The 18,320-nt window shown below is 40.3% G+C and overlaps 2 protein-coding genes across 3 annotated transcripts in view; both read left to right on the top strand.

Annotated features, from left to right (window-relative positions):
- Nucleotides 1–1,943, top strand: LOC307260621 (calcium homeostasis modulator protein 6-like; the record flags this gene model as incomplete). The annotated part of the gene is made up of 3 exons (XM_080040895.1): nucleotides 1–272; nucleotides 992–1,322; nucleotides 1,551–1,943. The coding sequence occupies 3 exons, from the start codon at nucleotides 1–3 to the stop codon at nucleotides 1,941–1,943; spliced, it is 996 nt and encodes a 331-aa protein (XP_079897021.1).
- A 7,178-nt stretch (nucleotides 1,944–9,121) lies between these two features.
- The window catches only part of dbn1 (drebrin 1), an 86,386-nt gene continuing 77,187 nt past the window's right edge, over nucleotides 9,122–18,320 (top strand). For both annotated transcript variants that reach the window (XM_080041178.1, XM_080041177.1), the window contains exon 1: nucleotides 9,122–9,251. In XM_080041178.1, the coding sequence (XP_079897304.1) occupies nucleotides 9,169–9,251 (83 nt within the window). In that variant the 5' untranslated portion in view covers nucleotides 9,122–9,168. The remainder of the gene's footprint in view (nucleotides 9,252–18,320) is intronic.

Here is an 18,320-nt window from a genome sequence, read left to right as displayed (position 1 = left end):
ATGGAAACGTTTAAGACGATCCTGCACTTTACCAAAAAAGGGGCTCATCTTGGTTTTGGTGCGAGCGCTCTGTTGACAGCAGCAGGACAGTACTTTTTCTCCAATGATGTGTTCACATGTCCCTGCGATAAGTATAACTTTTGGTATGGACTTGTGTTTCTGCTGGTGCCCGCTCTGGCCCTGATGCTGCTGGGTATCATCATGAATAAGAGGACGTGGAGACTGTTGACCGGTCGGATCCCCAATCTGTGCTGCGATCGGCACAGGCGAAGGTAAGGAGACCAGATTTTATAATTGAAAACTTGGGACAATTTAAGTTTAGCGTCCAATTAAAAAAAAATATTGTCCTTAACTAAAGAAAAATTGGGAAATCTCCAGTTTCATGTAATTTGACCATACTGTTGTGCTGACAAAAGTAGGAACCTATTAAAAAAATGAACTAACTAAGTAGGCTTATAATATCCTTTTTAGAAATTCAGTTCAATATCTATCATGTTGGGTAGGCCTACAGTCATGACAAAGTATTTACTCAATATTAAGTGTTCCAGGGTTACTTGTGGCGTGTACTGATTAAAGAAAGTGACCAATATAAAACCATAGGATAATATTGGATACAGTAGGCTACTACACAAAATGGGAAGACAAAGATCATGTGTATTTAAGCTGCTCTAAAGTAAGGCAAGGCAAGTTTATTTATACAGAATACCACAATTCAGACACAAGGCAATTCAAAGTGTTTTACAGGGGCATAGAATATATCAAGATTAGACATTAGAAATGAACAAAGAACAAATAAATAGCCAGAAATTTTTTAGTTCTCGTGCACTGATTGCTTTTAACAGACAATAAAAACAAGCAAATAAAAAATAAATAAAAATGGCTACAACATGATTGAGATAGGACCTTTGTTACCAGATTTTCTTAACACGAAACATTTTACTTCAGCCTGTTATGTGATTTAACGCACATTTAAAAATGGGGACATTTACAGGGGCAGTTCCGACGGGGCCACCAAGAAAGGTCACTTTTCCCAGGAAACGGGGACGTTTTGTAAGAGCAGCACTGTGGTCGTCCTGGTCGAAATCACGTTCAATGCACTGTTGTTGCCTTATATCTGGATTGCTGCTGCTCTGCTGACCGGGACCTTCTCTGAGTGTCTGGTTACAGGCTTCTACCGGAGCATTTGGTACCAAAATCAGTGTTATGACACAAATGGCTCTCAGGAGACGTGTAACCTGCACTTGTACCCCTGTGGAAATGTGCCCGGTGTAACGGAAGATGCCAGGAAGCAATATTTACACAGTGTGAAAGCACTATCCCAGGTCAGTGATAATGTCTGCCTTCAGCCAAGTTTTTCAAAAAGTTGAATGTTGCCATACCAACATATCCTTACAGTCCTTCAACGTGCAAAGTTGTATACAAACATTGTTCTCTTGTTATTTCCACTTAATTTTCCTTTAATTGCCCGTATGACTAACATCTTATTGTTAAAACAGATTTTAAAATATCCTGTACCTGATTATTAATCCTGTGTTTTGTGCTGACCACAGATTACGGGTTGGCTCATCATTGCCTTCATCATTTCACTTTACATCCTGGTGATCTGCGTGTTCCGGCTCAGATCCAGGATCAGCTACCTGCAGCTCAAGTTCAGGGCGGCCTATACTGATGAGGAGAGAAGCCTTTTCAGAACCCGCATCACCCAACATGCCAAGCAGCTCGCTGAGAGGAACGTGGATAGCTTCTTCAGTCAGACTCAGCCTGAAGACATCATCACCCCTACCAACCACGCCTGGGAAGAGGTCTCCTCCCTCTTTAAGTTCATCCCTGAAGACCATTATTACAGCGCCTTGCACCAGTATGTGGAGAAAGAGAACTTCCAGAAATGGGAGACCGACAACACTGGATCTGAGGAGTCCCCGATATTAAAGCAGAAAGTGTAACATTGGCACTACTGTATCTCTTGGCATCACATCACTGCATGTGATACAGTTGATGACCAGAGTACATCAGACTGTTAACCAACATGTGTTAATCTGGGGCTTGACCGTTAAAAATAAATAGTTGATTTGTTATTTGCTGATGGGAGAGTGGGGTATCCCTAAGAGTAGATGCTTTTCAAGCAGATGCTCTGCCCCCGATGCATGTCACATAACACCATGTGCCCCTTTTAAGGCTGTGCTAAGGCACAGTGGTATTTTAAACTGAAACAATCAGCCGATGTGGATGTATTCAATAAGAGTCCAAAGTATTAGACAAATAGACATTTTTACCTCAAATGTAAATTTTAACTTAAATGTATTCCTGAAATGGTATTGGGAATGGGGGGCTCTCTCAAGGGGAGAGCAGTGGCCTCACCAGTGGACTCCGGAACACAGTAACTCTGGACCATCAAGAGACAGAGGTTGAGAACCTGAAGGAACAGCAGCATGGTGTGTGGAAATAATCACGTCTCTTCCTCTCTCCTCCTCTAGAGGGCGTACTATTCTAATGAATGCACGTTGTAGGGTTTTTAGAATAGATTCCTGTTAAAAGATGTTCAACCTCAAAATATTTTCATACTTCAAAATCTTTCAAGGGAAGGGGATTTGTTTACATTTGCAGAGCCTGCAGTTAGTTTACAAAACACATGATAACTACATGTAATTCTTAGAATTGAATAATTCTAAAGTCATAAATCAAAAACAAAATTACTTGGAGGCAGCTGATGGAACCAAATGTAAGACTAGAATATGTTTGTAAACAAAACTGTGGGCCCTTCTTCTTTAAACAATGGCAGTGAAACATTAACGTTTAAGGTAGTTTTTCTGACAAATGTCCTATCATTAGTTGTCTGATTCCTTTGTAATTAAACATTTCATTATTATTGTTGTTGCATTCCTTCGAATATCACAATTTCAAAATATTTGTAATTATGGAGCCAATTGCCCATTTCTTCTTCAAAAATGCATGCAAAAGAGCAGAACGATTCCTTCAAAGTACCAACATTAGAAACTGTTCTTAGTTGCAGTACTTGGGTAAATATTCTTAACTACTCTCCACCCCTGATGATCATTGTATTGTGTTATTTTAAGGTGATACCCCACCCCCCTCACACACACACACACACCCATCTCCCCAGTGTCTTTATTTCTAATCGGTTTCCTCCTCTCCACATCCACCACAAACCCCTGTTCCCTGGAAATATTCAGAGCATGAAATCCTCATATTTTCAACACAATAGTGCAGTGAACATCCTTCTCTGAAAGATTTAGATATTCTGTGTCGAAGCTATTCGAGGATGGAGCTATTGTTTCCTTTGAACTTTTATCTCCACTCAGACACAATCGAACAGAGACAAGTGAGGGGATAAAAGCTGAGCAAATATGAGGAAATTCTCCTGTTAAACCAGGCTTAACTCTGAGTCCATCTCTAAGGGTGTGAGCTTACAGAGAGAATGAGTTATTTATTTTGATTTATTTATTGTAATTATTATTTTTCATTGAATTTGTAGCCTTTCTTTAGGTGCATTGAATAGGCAGAATCCGAACCCGTGGTCGTTCTCTGCATGTCATTCCCCTCTCTGACCCATTTCAACCCTGCACTGTCAATAAAACCTTGAAAAAGCAACAAAAAAAAGTGTACTATTTTAATGTACGCTATTGTTTGTATTATTTTGATCTTATATGGACATATTGTTTAAGATCCATTGGATATGGGGGATTTTAAACATCCCCCATATATCCCCCCGCGGATCAATTAGTGTCTGGAGCATCTATTAGATCTGTCACATGTTGATTTATTGCGAAGAAACTCAAGCAAATATAAAGAAACAATAAAGACAAACTCACTCTCACACAAAGACTGGTGATGGGAAATTGAGCCTTTTGTTTGTTCTCCATCTGTCTGCCTGCCTCCTTTAGAGACATCCCAGTATAGCAGCCGATCAATAGAATCAATCCATACGCCCTCTGCCACGGTGGAGCAGAATGAGCTTGTAAAACAAAAGAAGGGTCAGTGACAGACAAAGAAACTAACACTGCTTTAATGCCTTTCTGTTATCTTTATGTATTTGAACGCCAAATAAAAACTAGTCATTCAAATAAACAAGTTGTCAAAATGTAGACAAGGGTAAATCCAGGTCCAGATGTCTTGAAGATGTTTAATTAAGCTTATTATGTACTTCAGCCACCTCTGTCCTTCATGTGGAGGAGTGTGTCAAGAGAAACATTACTTAAGTGTCTAATTATCATTATTTAAAAAACGAAAATTCCACAGATTTCAAACATCAAAGTCTGTTAACAGGTGTTGGGGAGTATGGCTGAACATGTGAAACCAATCGTATAAAGGGTTAGGGTTATAACTTTAAACTATACAGATAGTCTGGTGATATTCTGCATTTTTCTTCTTTGTTTGTGTATCCTACTTACAAAAACTGTGTGTGTATCTGACACCCAATATACCTAAGTATGCTGTTATTGCAGGTTAAAATCCAGTGGGTTGAGCTCTATAGGCCACCATGCTTTTTTTTCAAAGTTATCTTTATCCATCAGCTTCTTGACAGTGATCATGCCATGATAAAAAACACATTAAGAATTATATTTTGAAAGAAAATTGTTGATAGAAAATAAAAGCACAAAATGTAGAAAGTACAGATATCTTGAAGTTTGTTGTGGAAATGGATTATATTTAACTCCAGCTGGGAGTCATCTTAATGAAATGTAATATAATATAATTGAGCTCACATGATTTCTTCCTGCACACATCAGCGGAAAAAAAAAGCTACCCAAAAAAAAATAAAAAAAATAAAACTAATCATGTCTTCATATTTGAGCCTGTGACCTAATTCTGAAGGACTTGGGTTATAGCTGCTCTTCGTGGCCATTTGGAGGATTTAAAACTCACTGATTTTCTGAGTGTTATTTATTCCTTCCTAAAGCTGGAGGCAGAGGCAGTTTAATCTCCACCATTCAGCCCTGACAGGCCAATTTGCCCAGTCAGAGCCTCCTTTGACTGAAGGCAGTTTGGTGTCAACTCGCTCTGCGGGCCCTGGATCTCATTTAGAGAAGATTTGCTCTTTGAGAGTCGGCCTCATCTAGTACAGCTGCTTGATTCTACAAGTCTCCACTGTCACTTCTATATGACAGCAGACTTCTGCTTCATATTTAAATATTATTTCCTAAATAACTCTGTAATTAACGGCTATTTGTCTGAATCAAACAATATACAAGATCAGTATGAGGACATAATGTACACGTTAAGGTAACTACAGGCCACCGTACACAATACACGCACACACACACGCACGCACGCACGCACGCACACACACACACACACACACACACACACACACAAACACATTCACACTAACTAACAAAACAAACACAGCGTCTGCAGGAAACAACAGGGACCTGCAGGGTGACAAGAATTAATTAATACTAACCTACTTAAGAGGAGGGGGAGGGGCTGGTGTGTGTGTGTGTGTGTGTGTGTGTGTGTGTGGTGGGGGGATGTTGTGGCAAAGCTAGAGAGTCATCGGATGAGACAGCATGGAGCCAACAGGAAGAAGGGGGGAGTGTGTCTCCATGTTGGAGAAAATAGATACTATTGACATAATATTTCACATTAGCCTTTTTAGCACCGCTAGCAGTTTGTTCTAGAGACCCAGTTGTCTTTTTATGTGATATATTTATAACTTTATTGTAAACCAATCAGCAGAGCAGTAGACACCTGTATAACTGCTGTAACAGAAAAAAAGCATTCAAATTCACATGAATACCGAAAGGTGGAAATTACTTTTGCATGCTTGAGGTTTCTCGTTATATCATTTACGACTCCTGTCTGTGGAGGTACTTTTTATTATTATTATATTATTTATCCAGTCCAAATTCTATTTTTTTTTTTGTTATACAGCTTTCCAAGGTACAGCATACGACACCGACTGACCTCGTAGATGAGTAATAATTACATATTCGTTGTCCCTGTTCACTTAAATGACAAAAATGAAATATAAATGAGAATTTTTGCTGAGGAACACTTATTGCTGTTTTCGAAATGACCCAACACACACACACTGTGAAAGCTTGGAGAAATTATTTATGATTCCATTATGCACTAAAACTGTGAGAACTGAAAATATATTTACAAAGTGCAGTACTGGTGTGACAGCCATTTGATTATTAAGAATAAAACATGATTAACATACGTGTAAAGCCTTAGCAGCATTCCTCCTCTTGATTATACATTGATTATGAAAAAAGCTTCAACTTGCAGGATCAGAAGCCTGTTTTGTTATAAATAAAAATGGGAGTGACTCCACATGTTAATAATAGAAAACTAACGTGGATAAAAGCAGTGTAGCAGTGGACATGGCAGAGTGGATGCATTGCGCTGAATAATGCAAACTGCGCGGTGTGTTTCAGCAGGTTCACCTCGTGTGCTACGTGGACGTTTGTGCCAATTAAAAGCGCCCACCAGCGTGGCCCCTCTGTTATCCCCGGCCCCAGTGAGAGGAGAGGGGTGAAGGTATGTGGGCACAGTGCCAGCCACAGGCCTGGGAGAATAACACACAGAGAGGCTGCTGCTACTGCTGCCCATGTTGGGGTTCAACTCTGTGAGGCAGGCACGTTTCCACAGCAACTAACCACCGCTGTTAGACAAAAGGGGGGGAAACCAACTTTTCCAGGACACCAGAAGAAAAGAAGCTCATTTTTCACTCTATCGTTCATCACAAGTTTATTTTTATAAACCCTACAAAGGGCTTTTAAAGGAATTCTTAGACCATTAGGTCATTGGAATGACTTGTGTCTCATTTTTATAGTTACTATAACCATAAACCTGACAGTGAAATGTATATAAATGCACTTATGAATTATATTCCACTATATTAGCTACAGTGGTGGAAGAAGTTCTATAATTAGTTTGGCACTGGCAGAAATGGTCTCCCACTATGTGATGAACTGCATACTTTTTGTCTCGTTTTCATATCGTAATACAGACAAAACATTGCACATAATTTATGCTCAATATTGCTGATGTTCAGCTTCTTGCAAAGTGCCTTCACCCATCAGAGCTTGTTTGGGCATCAAGAGGATTTGGTTCCAGTGCAGAAGAGTCGGCCTGTAGCTGCCTCCTGGATCTCGGACAGGACAACCGCCTGAACAACTAGCTGCAGCCAGGATCTGCATACAAGTCTGACGTCCTCCTCTCTGACACACTGACATATTTCTGCTCCCAAAAGCAACCGGGTAGGTGGTAGTCTGTCTTGCCTTCTCCAGAGAGAGAGAGAGAGAGATAGAGAGAGAGAGAGAGAGAGAGAGAGAGAGAGAGAGAGAGAGAGAGAGAGAGTGGCAGTTTAGTGGACTTTTAGTTTAAGTCCAGGGGGTAGGACACTGCGAAAGTGCCCACTTCGATGCCCCTATGTGTAGATAAAACATGACATGGTGCCCTTCCACTGGAGGAAATGTGATGCAGTGGCATGCTAAATGCTACAAAACCAACCTGCCTATGAATTATTCTAAGAAGTTGACAGTACTATGACCCATTATCTCTACGAATTACGTCCATATTGGATGATGTCTCACTTTAGGATTAACATCCAGTGGCAGCATGCAGAAGGTAGTTTGCCCAGCACGTAGTGAGGGTCTTGCAAAATGTCAGACTTTCATGCAGGAGATTCAGAGACTGTGACCTATTACATACCTTCAAGTAATGTTTACCTTTTTTATTTACCATTACCACAACCTTTCCTTAACACTAGTTGTCATGGGCAGATATTGTAGAGAGTCCATACTTTTAATAAACATGGCTGAAGATGATCCGGGACATTCTTGTTTCTTGTGTGACGATAAGGTTGAAAAAATCTGTCCTATACTCACACAGTTATTCAGTTGAAACATAAGATGCAGCAGTAGTTGTTGGGGAGAGTTAACATTTCTCACAAAGATCCAATAAATGTGTTGATTTAATTTATTTCTGTAAGTCGATTCGAGAAAAATTACCCTTAAAAAAAGCAATCTTCTGTGCCTTTGCCTTCAGTCCACTTTTGTACTACAAATGGCACTCTAGAGGAAAAGTCTCCTGGGCTGCCCATCACCATCACAAGTCCTGCATCAGGTTCCGGTGGTTATTATCACTCAAAGAAAATGTTCCCCACTTGGAGAGCATGGAATTGCAGCCTAGCTTCAGAATAAATAACCTTTCTGTCTGAAAAATGCTCAGTGTCTTCGGTGCAGTTAGAGGTGGATGTCAAATAAACTATTCTATCCAGAAGGTGCAGATTGTTCGTACCCTTAAACAAGAATTGTAAAAAAGGTCCTGCTAATGTATTCTTTGAAGTAAAAACACTAGACTATGTTGCAATGGAATTAATAATCTAGAAGGAATTTATTTTAGAGTTAATGAGAGTTCACAGGCAAAGATACATCATTCACATACTGACCCAGGTCTCTGCTGCAATGATCTAAGGTTATGCATCATTAATTACACTGCTTCAGCCTTTCCTTAATGATCAGCCATGATGATATACCAATATACTGTGTATATTATATTACTGGATTATATTTATTATAGCCTACATTAAAGTGTAATGATTAACACTTTGTGTTAATGTTATTTTACATTATAGATTATTAGCCTATGTATAACACTTTATATGACATAGCCTACTGCTGGTGGCGTTTGAGTGTCCTACTGTCTTATCGCGATACAATATTATTTAATATATTAACTATCTATTTGAATCATATTATTGTATTAATCCCATTATATGTACTATTAATCTGATTGTGTTAAATTATGCAGTTTGTAAAATGAATTTAGTGGAGTAAAAAGTACGCTACTATATTTCCCAGAATTGTGGTGGAGTAGAAAAACACAGTCACAGTAAATGGAAACACTCAAGTGAAGTATACGTAGCCTACCTCAAATTTGTCAATGTACTTAGCATACTTTTCACCACAGATTTTTTTAAATATTATCTTTCTCTCTTTTCTGCAATTAGTTTTGTACAGTTGTAGAACAAGTTCTATTTATCTGCCAATAGTCAGGCGCTAGGACCCCTCGGACACCCTGCCTGTCTCTTTGTCTCCACCAGTCAGAGCCGCCTCCTCCTCTCGTCCTGAGTGTAGTCTCATTCCGTGTCTCTCTCCATCAGCAGCGGAGGGTCTGGATGCTTGCAGGGACCGAAACATGGCTGTGAATCTCGGCAAGAACAGACTGGCCCTGCTGACCGCCTACCAGGACGTCATTGACGAGACCTCGGACACCGACTGGTAGGTCCTTTCATTCTTTAGGCTTTATCTTCCCTTACCTCTACTCGCTTCATCTCTTCTTTCCATATGTTGCCTTGCGATGCTCGTCTCTCCTTTGGCTTTCCCCTTGGGGTTTTTGTTGTCCGGGTTTGGTGCACGCGCAGAGGATGCATGCGCAGGACAGGGGCGCACGGTGCAGCATCATCATCATCACTATCACCATCTTCTTTACACACGGACCGGTGTAAACTACAGAAATACAGGGCAGGCTTTAAAGTATATGGGCATATCCACTACTGCTCCTCTCACTGTCAAAACCGGCGAGTTAATCTCCGAAATGAAATCCTTATTGCCTTCACCTTTCTAATTACGCACATTGAGTAGCCATACGGGCTGGAGGAATGCTAGTTCAAAGCAGTGAGAAGTGAGAGTTTTTAGAGGAAGAATAGCAGACGTTTTTTAGGGACTGAGCCGAACTGCACTGCAGACTCGGGGCAATGTGCGCTGCTGTGTAACACCACCGTGTGCGCACTGAACAAATAATTGTGCAAGCGGGGCGCTTTGTTTCCTCTCAGTTTCTCCCCTCAGTCGGGACCAGGTTTACTCGCAGCCAGCTGGAAGCAATTTCAGCCCCATATGTAATGCGATGCAACGCTATGTGTGTGTCTGCGGTCTGTGTGTCAGACTTTAGCAGAGGTACACGGGCCTGGTCCAGAGATACTGATGAGCCCCTGCATCCCCAAACGAGGGCGGAGAGAGGAGAGGGGCGAGGCCGGTGGGTGGGAGGGGAAACAGGGGAAGGGGGGCCTCCATCATCACCCTTTGTGGCCTGTCTTCACTTGGAAATAGTGGCAGACAAGAGGTGGGAATGAAAAGTCCCCTGAAATAGGGAATGTGAAAGTGAAATCACTGTGCTCAACCAGATTTTATAGGATGGTTCCCCTTGAAACAAGATTGTATTTCAAAAGGCCAACAAGTATGACAAATGTATAGCCTAAACACCCTGCCTCTTATTTCACATGTGGGAATTTTATATTCAGCCAAATTTGGATATCTATTTATACGTTTATTCTTAAGTCTCTGAATATATATATATATATATATATATATATATATATATATATATATATATATATATATATATATATATATATATATATATATATATATATTTAATTGTGCCCACATTTCTCACAGAAAATCACATAAGCACTCTTTGGCAGCCAACAAGGAAGTACCTGATGTCTGACTTTCACACCAGCTTTTGAACCCAGAATAGGAATGTTAGAGCTGATTTGTTTTTCTTGATTTGGTTTTGTTTCTCCTCCTTCCTCTCTAGCTGTGTGTGACAGGAACTGAAAGGGAAAGGAATTTATTTATTCTGTCTAAGAAACTGTTGAACTTGTAGCAGTTCCTGAACCAGGCTATTACCATTAGAGGAGGTAATATTTGACTTTGAACAGGAATGTGGATTTAAAGTTAAAATGTAACCCGTAGTCCTCGATCACCTTGATCGTGATAAGCCAGCACTTGCTACTGTAGCAGTAAACACAAACTCAGTAATGCAAAAGGCAAAGCATTTGGTAAATATACAATGAAATATTTAATTTACTTAGCCACTTGGGGGCAGCCAAGACAAGTTATTAACGCAACATTGACATATCATCACCTTTTAAAGGTGGAGTAAGCCATTCCACAAAAAGTTGTTGATATTCTGACTGACCATCAAAACAAAAACACCCCACTCTTCATGCTCCTTCAGAGGCTCTGCCCCCACACAGGCTTTGCCTTGGCAACAGCAGTCGTCACTAACTACCTGTCCAATAGCATTGATCTAATTAATGTCAAAAAAGCTTCCTGTAGCTGATTGGTTGGAGATGTGTTGCAGCCGGGCTTGCTCTTCCTTGGTCCTTGGTCCCTTTGATTACATTCCTGTTTACAGAGCCTAGGCTTGACGGTGAGGAGATATTCACTGATTTTGACAAAAAGTGTTTTGGATAAGGATCGCTGACTCCACCTTTTAGTCCATAAGTTGAACCTGTTGGGCAAACATTAGCTTATTTCCAGTGATGTGTGTTGATGGATAAGTCCAGCATTCACTCTCTTTTTAGCTCTGTTTTTGGTCTCCACCAACTCCAGAGGGAAATATCTGTCTCTACAGCTGCTAAAGGCTCCACTATGTTCACATGCGAGTCTCTAACTGTTTATGTCTACTGTTTGCTTCTGTGGAGGTAGTGTACAGTAGGTTTTTAGAGCTATTTCTCTGAAAACAATGCCATGAGAGCCACGAGAGTGAAGCAAATCCGTAAAGTTGAATTCTGGACGGCTAAACAATGAGCTGACACTCTCCATAAAGCTCTGTAAAGCCGAGGGGAGCTTCAGATTCAACCTTATAATTCTCTGTAGGTTCATCACTAGCGACCCCTTTCCCATTATCACATTGGTTATTAAATACTGGATTGAGCCGCTTTAAAACCACTGTTATTTAACTGAAGCAGATGAATGCATTCGTTTTGAGTGGTCTTTACACAATAGCCTACTGATGAGTGACCACTAATTGTAAAATCATTGGAGGTTGTGCAGTGTTTTAAGCTCAGATTACAGCTCCAGTTTTGAGTTGTTTGGAGCTAAACACTCTCCCGTCACCATCTTAACTATGAAATGTGAACCAGTGCCATCTGTTGCCGGTCATTAGTGCAAATGAGGTCAGATTGGCTTGACTACACGCAACACAGTTCTGCTTTCAGTTAGTAATCTTCGGGGAGATTTTTGGTTTTGGCTCCACATTTTGTCTGTGATCTCTGAATATGTTCCTGTCTAGATAGTAATTAATAACATTGGCTTTAATCGAGTATAAAGAAATAAAGTGTTAGTTGCAATCCCAAAATCGGAACTGGTTGGACATTTGGGGATTTGAGCACATAGTGCGTTTAGGATGCAATGGGGATTAGGAGTGAAATAGCAAACACAGGGATTTGAATAAGTACATTTGAGGGCTATTTTACCACATGTTGGGGTTTCTATAACAAATAGAGGCCGAATTTGAAGGCTTATCAAACTGACCTTGGATGCCTCAATTTAAAAATGTTTGATACCAGTGCCAGCATTGAGGAATATACTTATTTTCTGTCGGCTAAATAGCCATTCAATAACTTAACCAGAATCAAATTTAGGATTTGAATGAGGCAATATTTGATCAAAGAATAAGTTAACAAGACTATGAAGTTCAGTACTTTTACAGTGCTACAGTAACCAAAGTACTGAGGTTGGATACCAAGCCCTTCTCTCATATTGCTTAAGGATTTCTTGCGTGTTATTTTTTCTTGTTCACTGACATCAGTCTAACACATTTGTAAAGTTCAAATATATCCAGCGTTTGACAGAGTAAGTCCTGGACTCATTTTTAGTGCTGTTCCTAGGCATGTTTGTGTCATAACAGTCTGGCACTGAGCTCTCCAGGGGTGCAAAGACGTCATTGGTAACTGCCTGTAAAGTTGTTGATCTCGACAGGAAATTATACTTTTTTTGCCACCCACAAGCTTTCTAAAACCGTAAAAGAGTAAATCACGTCTGGCATCACAACCCTGTCCTATATCGGTCACTATAACATGTGAGTGAGAGGTGCCACATTCACCCCTGAGGTTAATGCTTCCTCTAATGGTGTACAAATGTTTGCTTATTCTGTCGGATGATGTGGCGGAGCGGAGAGATGATGCAGAAGGCCTCAGGACTGCCCCCGTTTTTCACACTTGATGAGATTCGAACAAAGGCAGAGACTTCCAAACACGGCTGACCCCAAACAACAAGGGACACCTCCCCAAACACCCTGCACCCCCTCTGTCCTAGTAATGATAGACTCGGTCCATCTATGTGCTACGTGTGCCAGATTGAATAAGGCATAATAGGTGGTAGTCTGATCCTAGACCTCGGGATCAGTGGTTCAAGTAGGTCTATCAATCAATCAACCAGATTGTAGTTCTAGCTTCTCAAATGTTAGGGTTATTTGTCTTAAATGATACTGACCCTAATATTAATGTGGTTTGGACTATTGGTTGAACAAAACAAGGAGTTTGGGTAACTTTGAACGTTTCCACAATTGTTAAGAACAAAAGACAAATCGATTAATAGAGGAAATAATTGTCAGACTAGTCGATTACAATCAAAAATCCAATTTGTTTGGCCTAAACTGAATTCAAAAACACGACCATGGTTGATTTTAGTTTTGATGTACTGTTGTGATGTTCATCTTCCACTTGTTCTTTGTAGACCTCTACATTTTGTGCTAGATTGGACTTCTGTGTCCTACTCTGATTGTATAAGCAGTGGCATTAATCAGGAAGGTGTAAAGCTGTAGAGATTTTTTTTTCATTAATTACATGGCATCCTTACATAATGCTGTTCCCCCGTGAACAGGCCTCGCTGTCCAACACGATGCAGCTTGTTACTCAAACGTTGAGCCCTGCCGTTCTCTCTCACTCTCTGTCGCCTGCAGCTGAAATGGACATGGCCACCGTCCGTCCTTTACTGGCCCGGCCGCAGTGTGTGCCATTAGCTGTGAGTGGGCTGAGAGCACAGACACTGCTGAAGAATTGAAGCGATAACAAGCAGGAGGGATCCAGATGATGGATGAGACGGACGTGTCTTCTTGTGTAATAGCAATGATGAGAACATATCCACTGATAACAGGGTGAAGGTTTAAAGGAGCTTTCATGCTGTGTTCTATGTTAGCAGCATGGCTCTATGGATGGCAATGTTGGTCGGTCAACCATTTTGGTACGAATGGAAATATATCAACAATGGATTGCCATGACATATTGTAAAGACATCCCTGAGTTTGGTGATCCTCTCACGTTGCCTATAGTGACAGTTTGATTTAAATATTTTTGATTTTGAGCTAAATGGTTCAACAATGTTGGAAGGATTGTCGTCAAATTTTGTTCAGACATCCATGATTCACTGAGGATGATTTGTGATAACTCTGACTCTTCATCTAGTGCTTTGCTTATAGCATTGATTTCCAGGAGGGACAATCAGCAGCTAGCAGCACTTGCATTTCATTTTGTGGGGAATGTTACCTTAGCAAAAGCATTAATAGCTAAGAGAATAGCAGATCGTCTTGATTGCTCTTACAGGTCATTAATAATCATCAGAACAAGAAAGGTTAGACTGTTTCATGAACATCAGTTTCCTCATAGTCTCTTTAACATGTATGGCTGATGTGCTTAATCATATTCAAAATATAAAGTCTTGGCACAATGGAAAATATTGCAAACCACCTTCGTAAACTTATATCAGCTTTTAAACGGATGACTGCGGCTGTCTGTTTTTTGCTGGTTTTTGCTCCAGTCAATGTCAAAACGTTAGCTGGGAAGAAACGAGAGATGCAATAAGATTAGATTGATTTCAACAGCCTCGTTCATCATTATTTCATCCAGTGCCTGGAGGAAGAAGAAAAGAATGTCAGCCTGTAATCAAGGTGACGTTGTGAAAAGGGCAGCGGGTGAATCAGTGTTATCCAATATCAAACAATCTGCAGATGCTGAGGAATGCTGAGCGCTTTGTGGCTTTTGATTGGCCGGAGGATGCTGTCATACGACGCTGTGACCCCCTCCAGCTGTTTGACAGAAAGCCATTACCCGACGAGTCCCTTATTCCAGGCTTACAAAAGACCAGAACTGGTGGTAAGAGGAGCTGAGCAGGAGGGTCGACAAACTCTTGAGTCATTTTGCTTTAATTGTAGCCCTTCAGGTCTGATGCGCTTGTTCATTTTTTGAAATGCTACAATACCTGGTTCTTTTTCCTCCTTGCTCTTGCATCAACTATTCCCTTTTATTAAACTAGTGTCTTTTTTTTACCCCTAGGAAAGCTCTCTTTTCACACAGAGGTCTTGACTCAAGGTCGGTCACTCGGGGTAGCCCTCAAGAGCTGGTTGAGGTCGAAAGAAAAACAAAACACTTCTGTAAAAAATAACAGCCGCTGGCCATGTACTTTAAGTAGCTTGGCTCATGGTGTTTTTTTCCACTGCTAGACTGGTTATAAAATAAAGGAAAAAGTTCATTAAATGAGTGGAGAGGTGCAAGGAACGGCTGACTGAATGGGTTGATGGTTTGATAAGGATGCCATCTTGTCTGTCATAAGCTATCACCTGCACAGCAATCAGATCTCAGTTGGAAATGGGAGATTTTGGAGAGATCCATAAAGTCAGTGTTCTCCTCCACCATGATGAAAACATCAAAAGGAATTTTATTTAAATTTTTCTTTTTGTTTGCCTGAATAACACAGACAGTTTGCAGTCATAGAAATGCTCTGTGTGGTTTGATAGGAGAAAATACTTCAGACATCCCAAAAATAGTTTTTTTTTCTTCAAATCAGTCCCTTGAAATACAAGAATAAGGCCATTCAGAAACAACAGTGACATCACTGTCCTTGCTAAAACAACAGCAGCATTGGTCATTTGTTCAAAGAGGCTCAAACTCAAAATATGCATAGTTCCCAGACGATGGTAAAAAAAAATGGATCGAGCACTATAAACAGACAGGAAGCCATTTTCCAATCAGAATCATATTTGTGATGACAGACTCGTCACCGGTGTGTCACTGCACTCGGCGGCTCAGGAAACTAACAGGAAGTCTGTTCAGACTGATGAGGCGTTTCCAGGTTTGATCTTTGACCTCTTGTCCAGGTTGAGGAATCCTATAAACTGGTCTCATCCACACTTCATCATTTGTCTTCCTCCCCTTTTCAACAGCATCAGTCTCTCTGCTCTACTTCCACTGCAGTATTCTAGTGTAAAACCATTTAGTATCAAGCTGTCTTGAAAAGCAGTTGGTGGACATGTTATCTTCTGCTCAGTGTGCTAACAGCTTTCTCTCTGCACTGCCTGTACTCCCTCAGATTAATATAGAACAGGGTCAGTAGTACAACATGCAAAACAGGTTTTTACTTTCATTATGTCTGTCTTGTCAAACAAAGTCAGACACCATCTCCCTGGGCAATTCATCACTCATCCTTTAGAGCACATTTATAGCTTCTTCTTTTACATGAGCAGTAATATATATTTTATCGGGAATAGGCTATAATACTGTAGGGTAAGTCTTTTTATTTATTAAAAACTTCTCTGTCTTAAGTTACACAAGAGGACCAATCGTATATGGTCTTACAGTGTCCACATTTTTGAAGCTGTAACAAACTAATTATTTACTATTTTGACATGAAAGTGACCAACATTTGATGTTAACTTTTTTTAAATAATTTAAAAAAAATTATGTTCTACTTATTAATTAATTGGTTAATACCTTTTTCAGTGAATACAATCGCATACAACTGCATTCTTACAGTCCCTCCATCTCTCTATCTCACCCTCACCTCCTCTCCTCTGTCTGCTCTTGCTGATGTTGACTCAATGCAGCTCAATAATGGGGTTGTAACCTTCAGTAAATGTCTGAAAGAAACGTGAGATTGTGTATCGGGAAGGCCGGGTGTCAGGCCGGGGTCAGTGTCATGATGAGGAATGAGGAGGGGGACAATATGCTGAAATCCAGCCAATGAAACCAGCAAATCAAAACCAGACAAGCCTCAGGCCCTACAGGGATACTCTGACACTTAAAGGAGAATGTACAGAAGCTATGGTGGTCTTCAAGGACAATGTAGATCAAAACACTTGTTATAAGGGTATAAAAACAACTTCTATTTTCAAGTGATAATACACTCAATTTAAACACACTTATGAATAGTATATTCGCTTTCCAACAAGTTTGTTCTGAAAAACGCCAACTCCCAGTCCCTACACACTGTCCCTTTAAAGACTTATTATGATATTTTTCTTCAGCAGACACTTGTAAGATAAAGTAAAACATTACAGTACAGACAGAATCGAAATGATCAGTATTTCTTATTGAAACCAGTAGCCACACCGATCTGTAAATTAGCATTGATGGTGTAAGATGAGTCTGTAGGAAGGGCTATGATGCACAATTTGTGACATATTGTTTTACATTATGAGGACTGAAATACTGTATCTGGATAGAGACATTGTTTTGTTCAGTTTGAATATAAACTCCTTTTACCTCGATTGAAAACCGGGACAATAAGTCCAACATTATCTGTATGGCCATATACGTACGTACCTGCGGGAGTAAGATTTCCCTTCAGAAAACCATTATTCTTACTTTTAAAAAATCTCACAGAGACCCAGAAAAAACTGGTCTGCTTGTTCGATCGTGTAACGACCTTAAGATTCTGCTGGTGTTTTGAGCACTGGGGGGTGTGTCTTTGACCCCGGAATCTTGCTAGCTGAGGTTATGGATTCAGTGCCCGGTGTCCAAAATAACTTGCCCTAGGTGGACTTGGTGAAAACAAATAACAGAGGATATCTGTGTGTATTGTTCAATATGGAGCCCTGTACAGATATACCAGTGAGGTTAACCACAGATGGTGTCTGGTGCTGCAGACTGGACCGAGAATTCATCCATAGCTTGTTCCTTTTTTATTTTTTAAACTTTTCACATATCAGGCTCACATCTGGAAATAACCAGGGAGGGTCTCCAATGCGATTACACTTGGCTCTGATGTCAGCAGTGAATTTATTTGGATGTTTTCAAAGGGCTTCTGCTCCAGGGAGATGACGATAAGATTTATGGAACTGAATTGGGCTCTTGTGTGGGTGAAACTGAAGGTCAGTATCAGTGTTTCTTCTTCCCCTGGTACGTCCCTCACTGAATCCAAACTCTCCTTTGATGTTTTTCACTTGACCTCTGTTCTCATTGGATTGCTGCCTTAACACAATGAATTATGTTCAAATGAGGCCTTACAAACAGGACAACTAGAACTTCACTTTTATAAAACCTTTCCAAAAGGCATGTTTGAAAAAGCTTGTTTAAATCCATGTTTGCTGGTCCACTGCCATGTGACTGCCACCAGCTGTGTCAAATTCACTCTATAATGCCTACAGTGTTCAAAAACGTTGCAGTGTACAGTACCCCGGGCCTTATTGTGAACATGGTGATTGAAAACCTTAAACCTAAACTGATAAACCTATAAAAAATAAGATAAAGAAGTAAAATCCAAAATGACATCTGCATTTGATTGTGT

This window comes from Ammodytes marinus (genome assembly GCF_949987685.1).
Source record: "Ammodytes marinus genome assembly, chromosome: 14".
Taxonomy (NCBI): Eukaryota; Metazoa; Chordata; class Actinopteri; order Uranoscopiformes; family Ammodytidae; genus Ammodytes; species Ammodytes marinus.
This window is presented reverse-complemented; position numbering and strand designations above follow the sequence as displayed.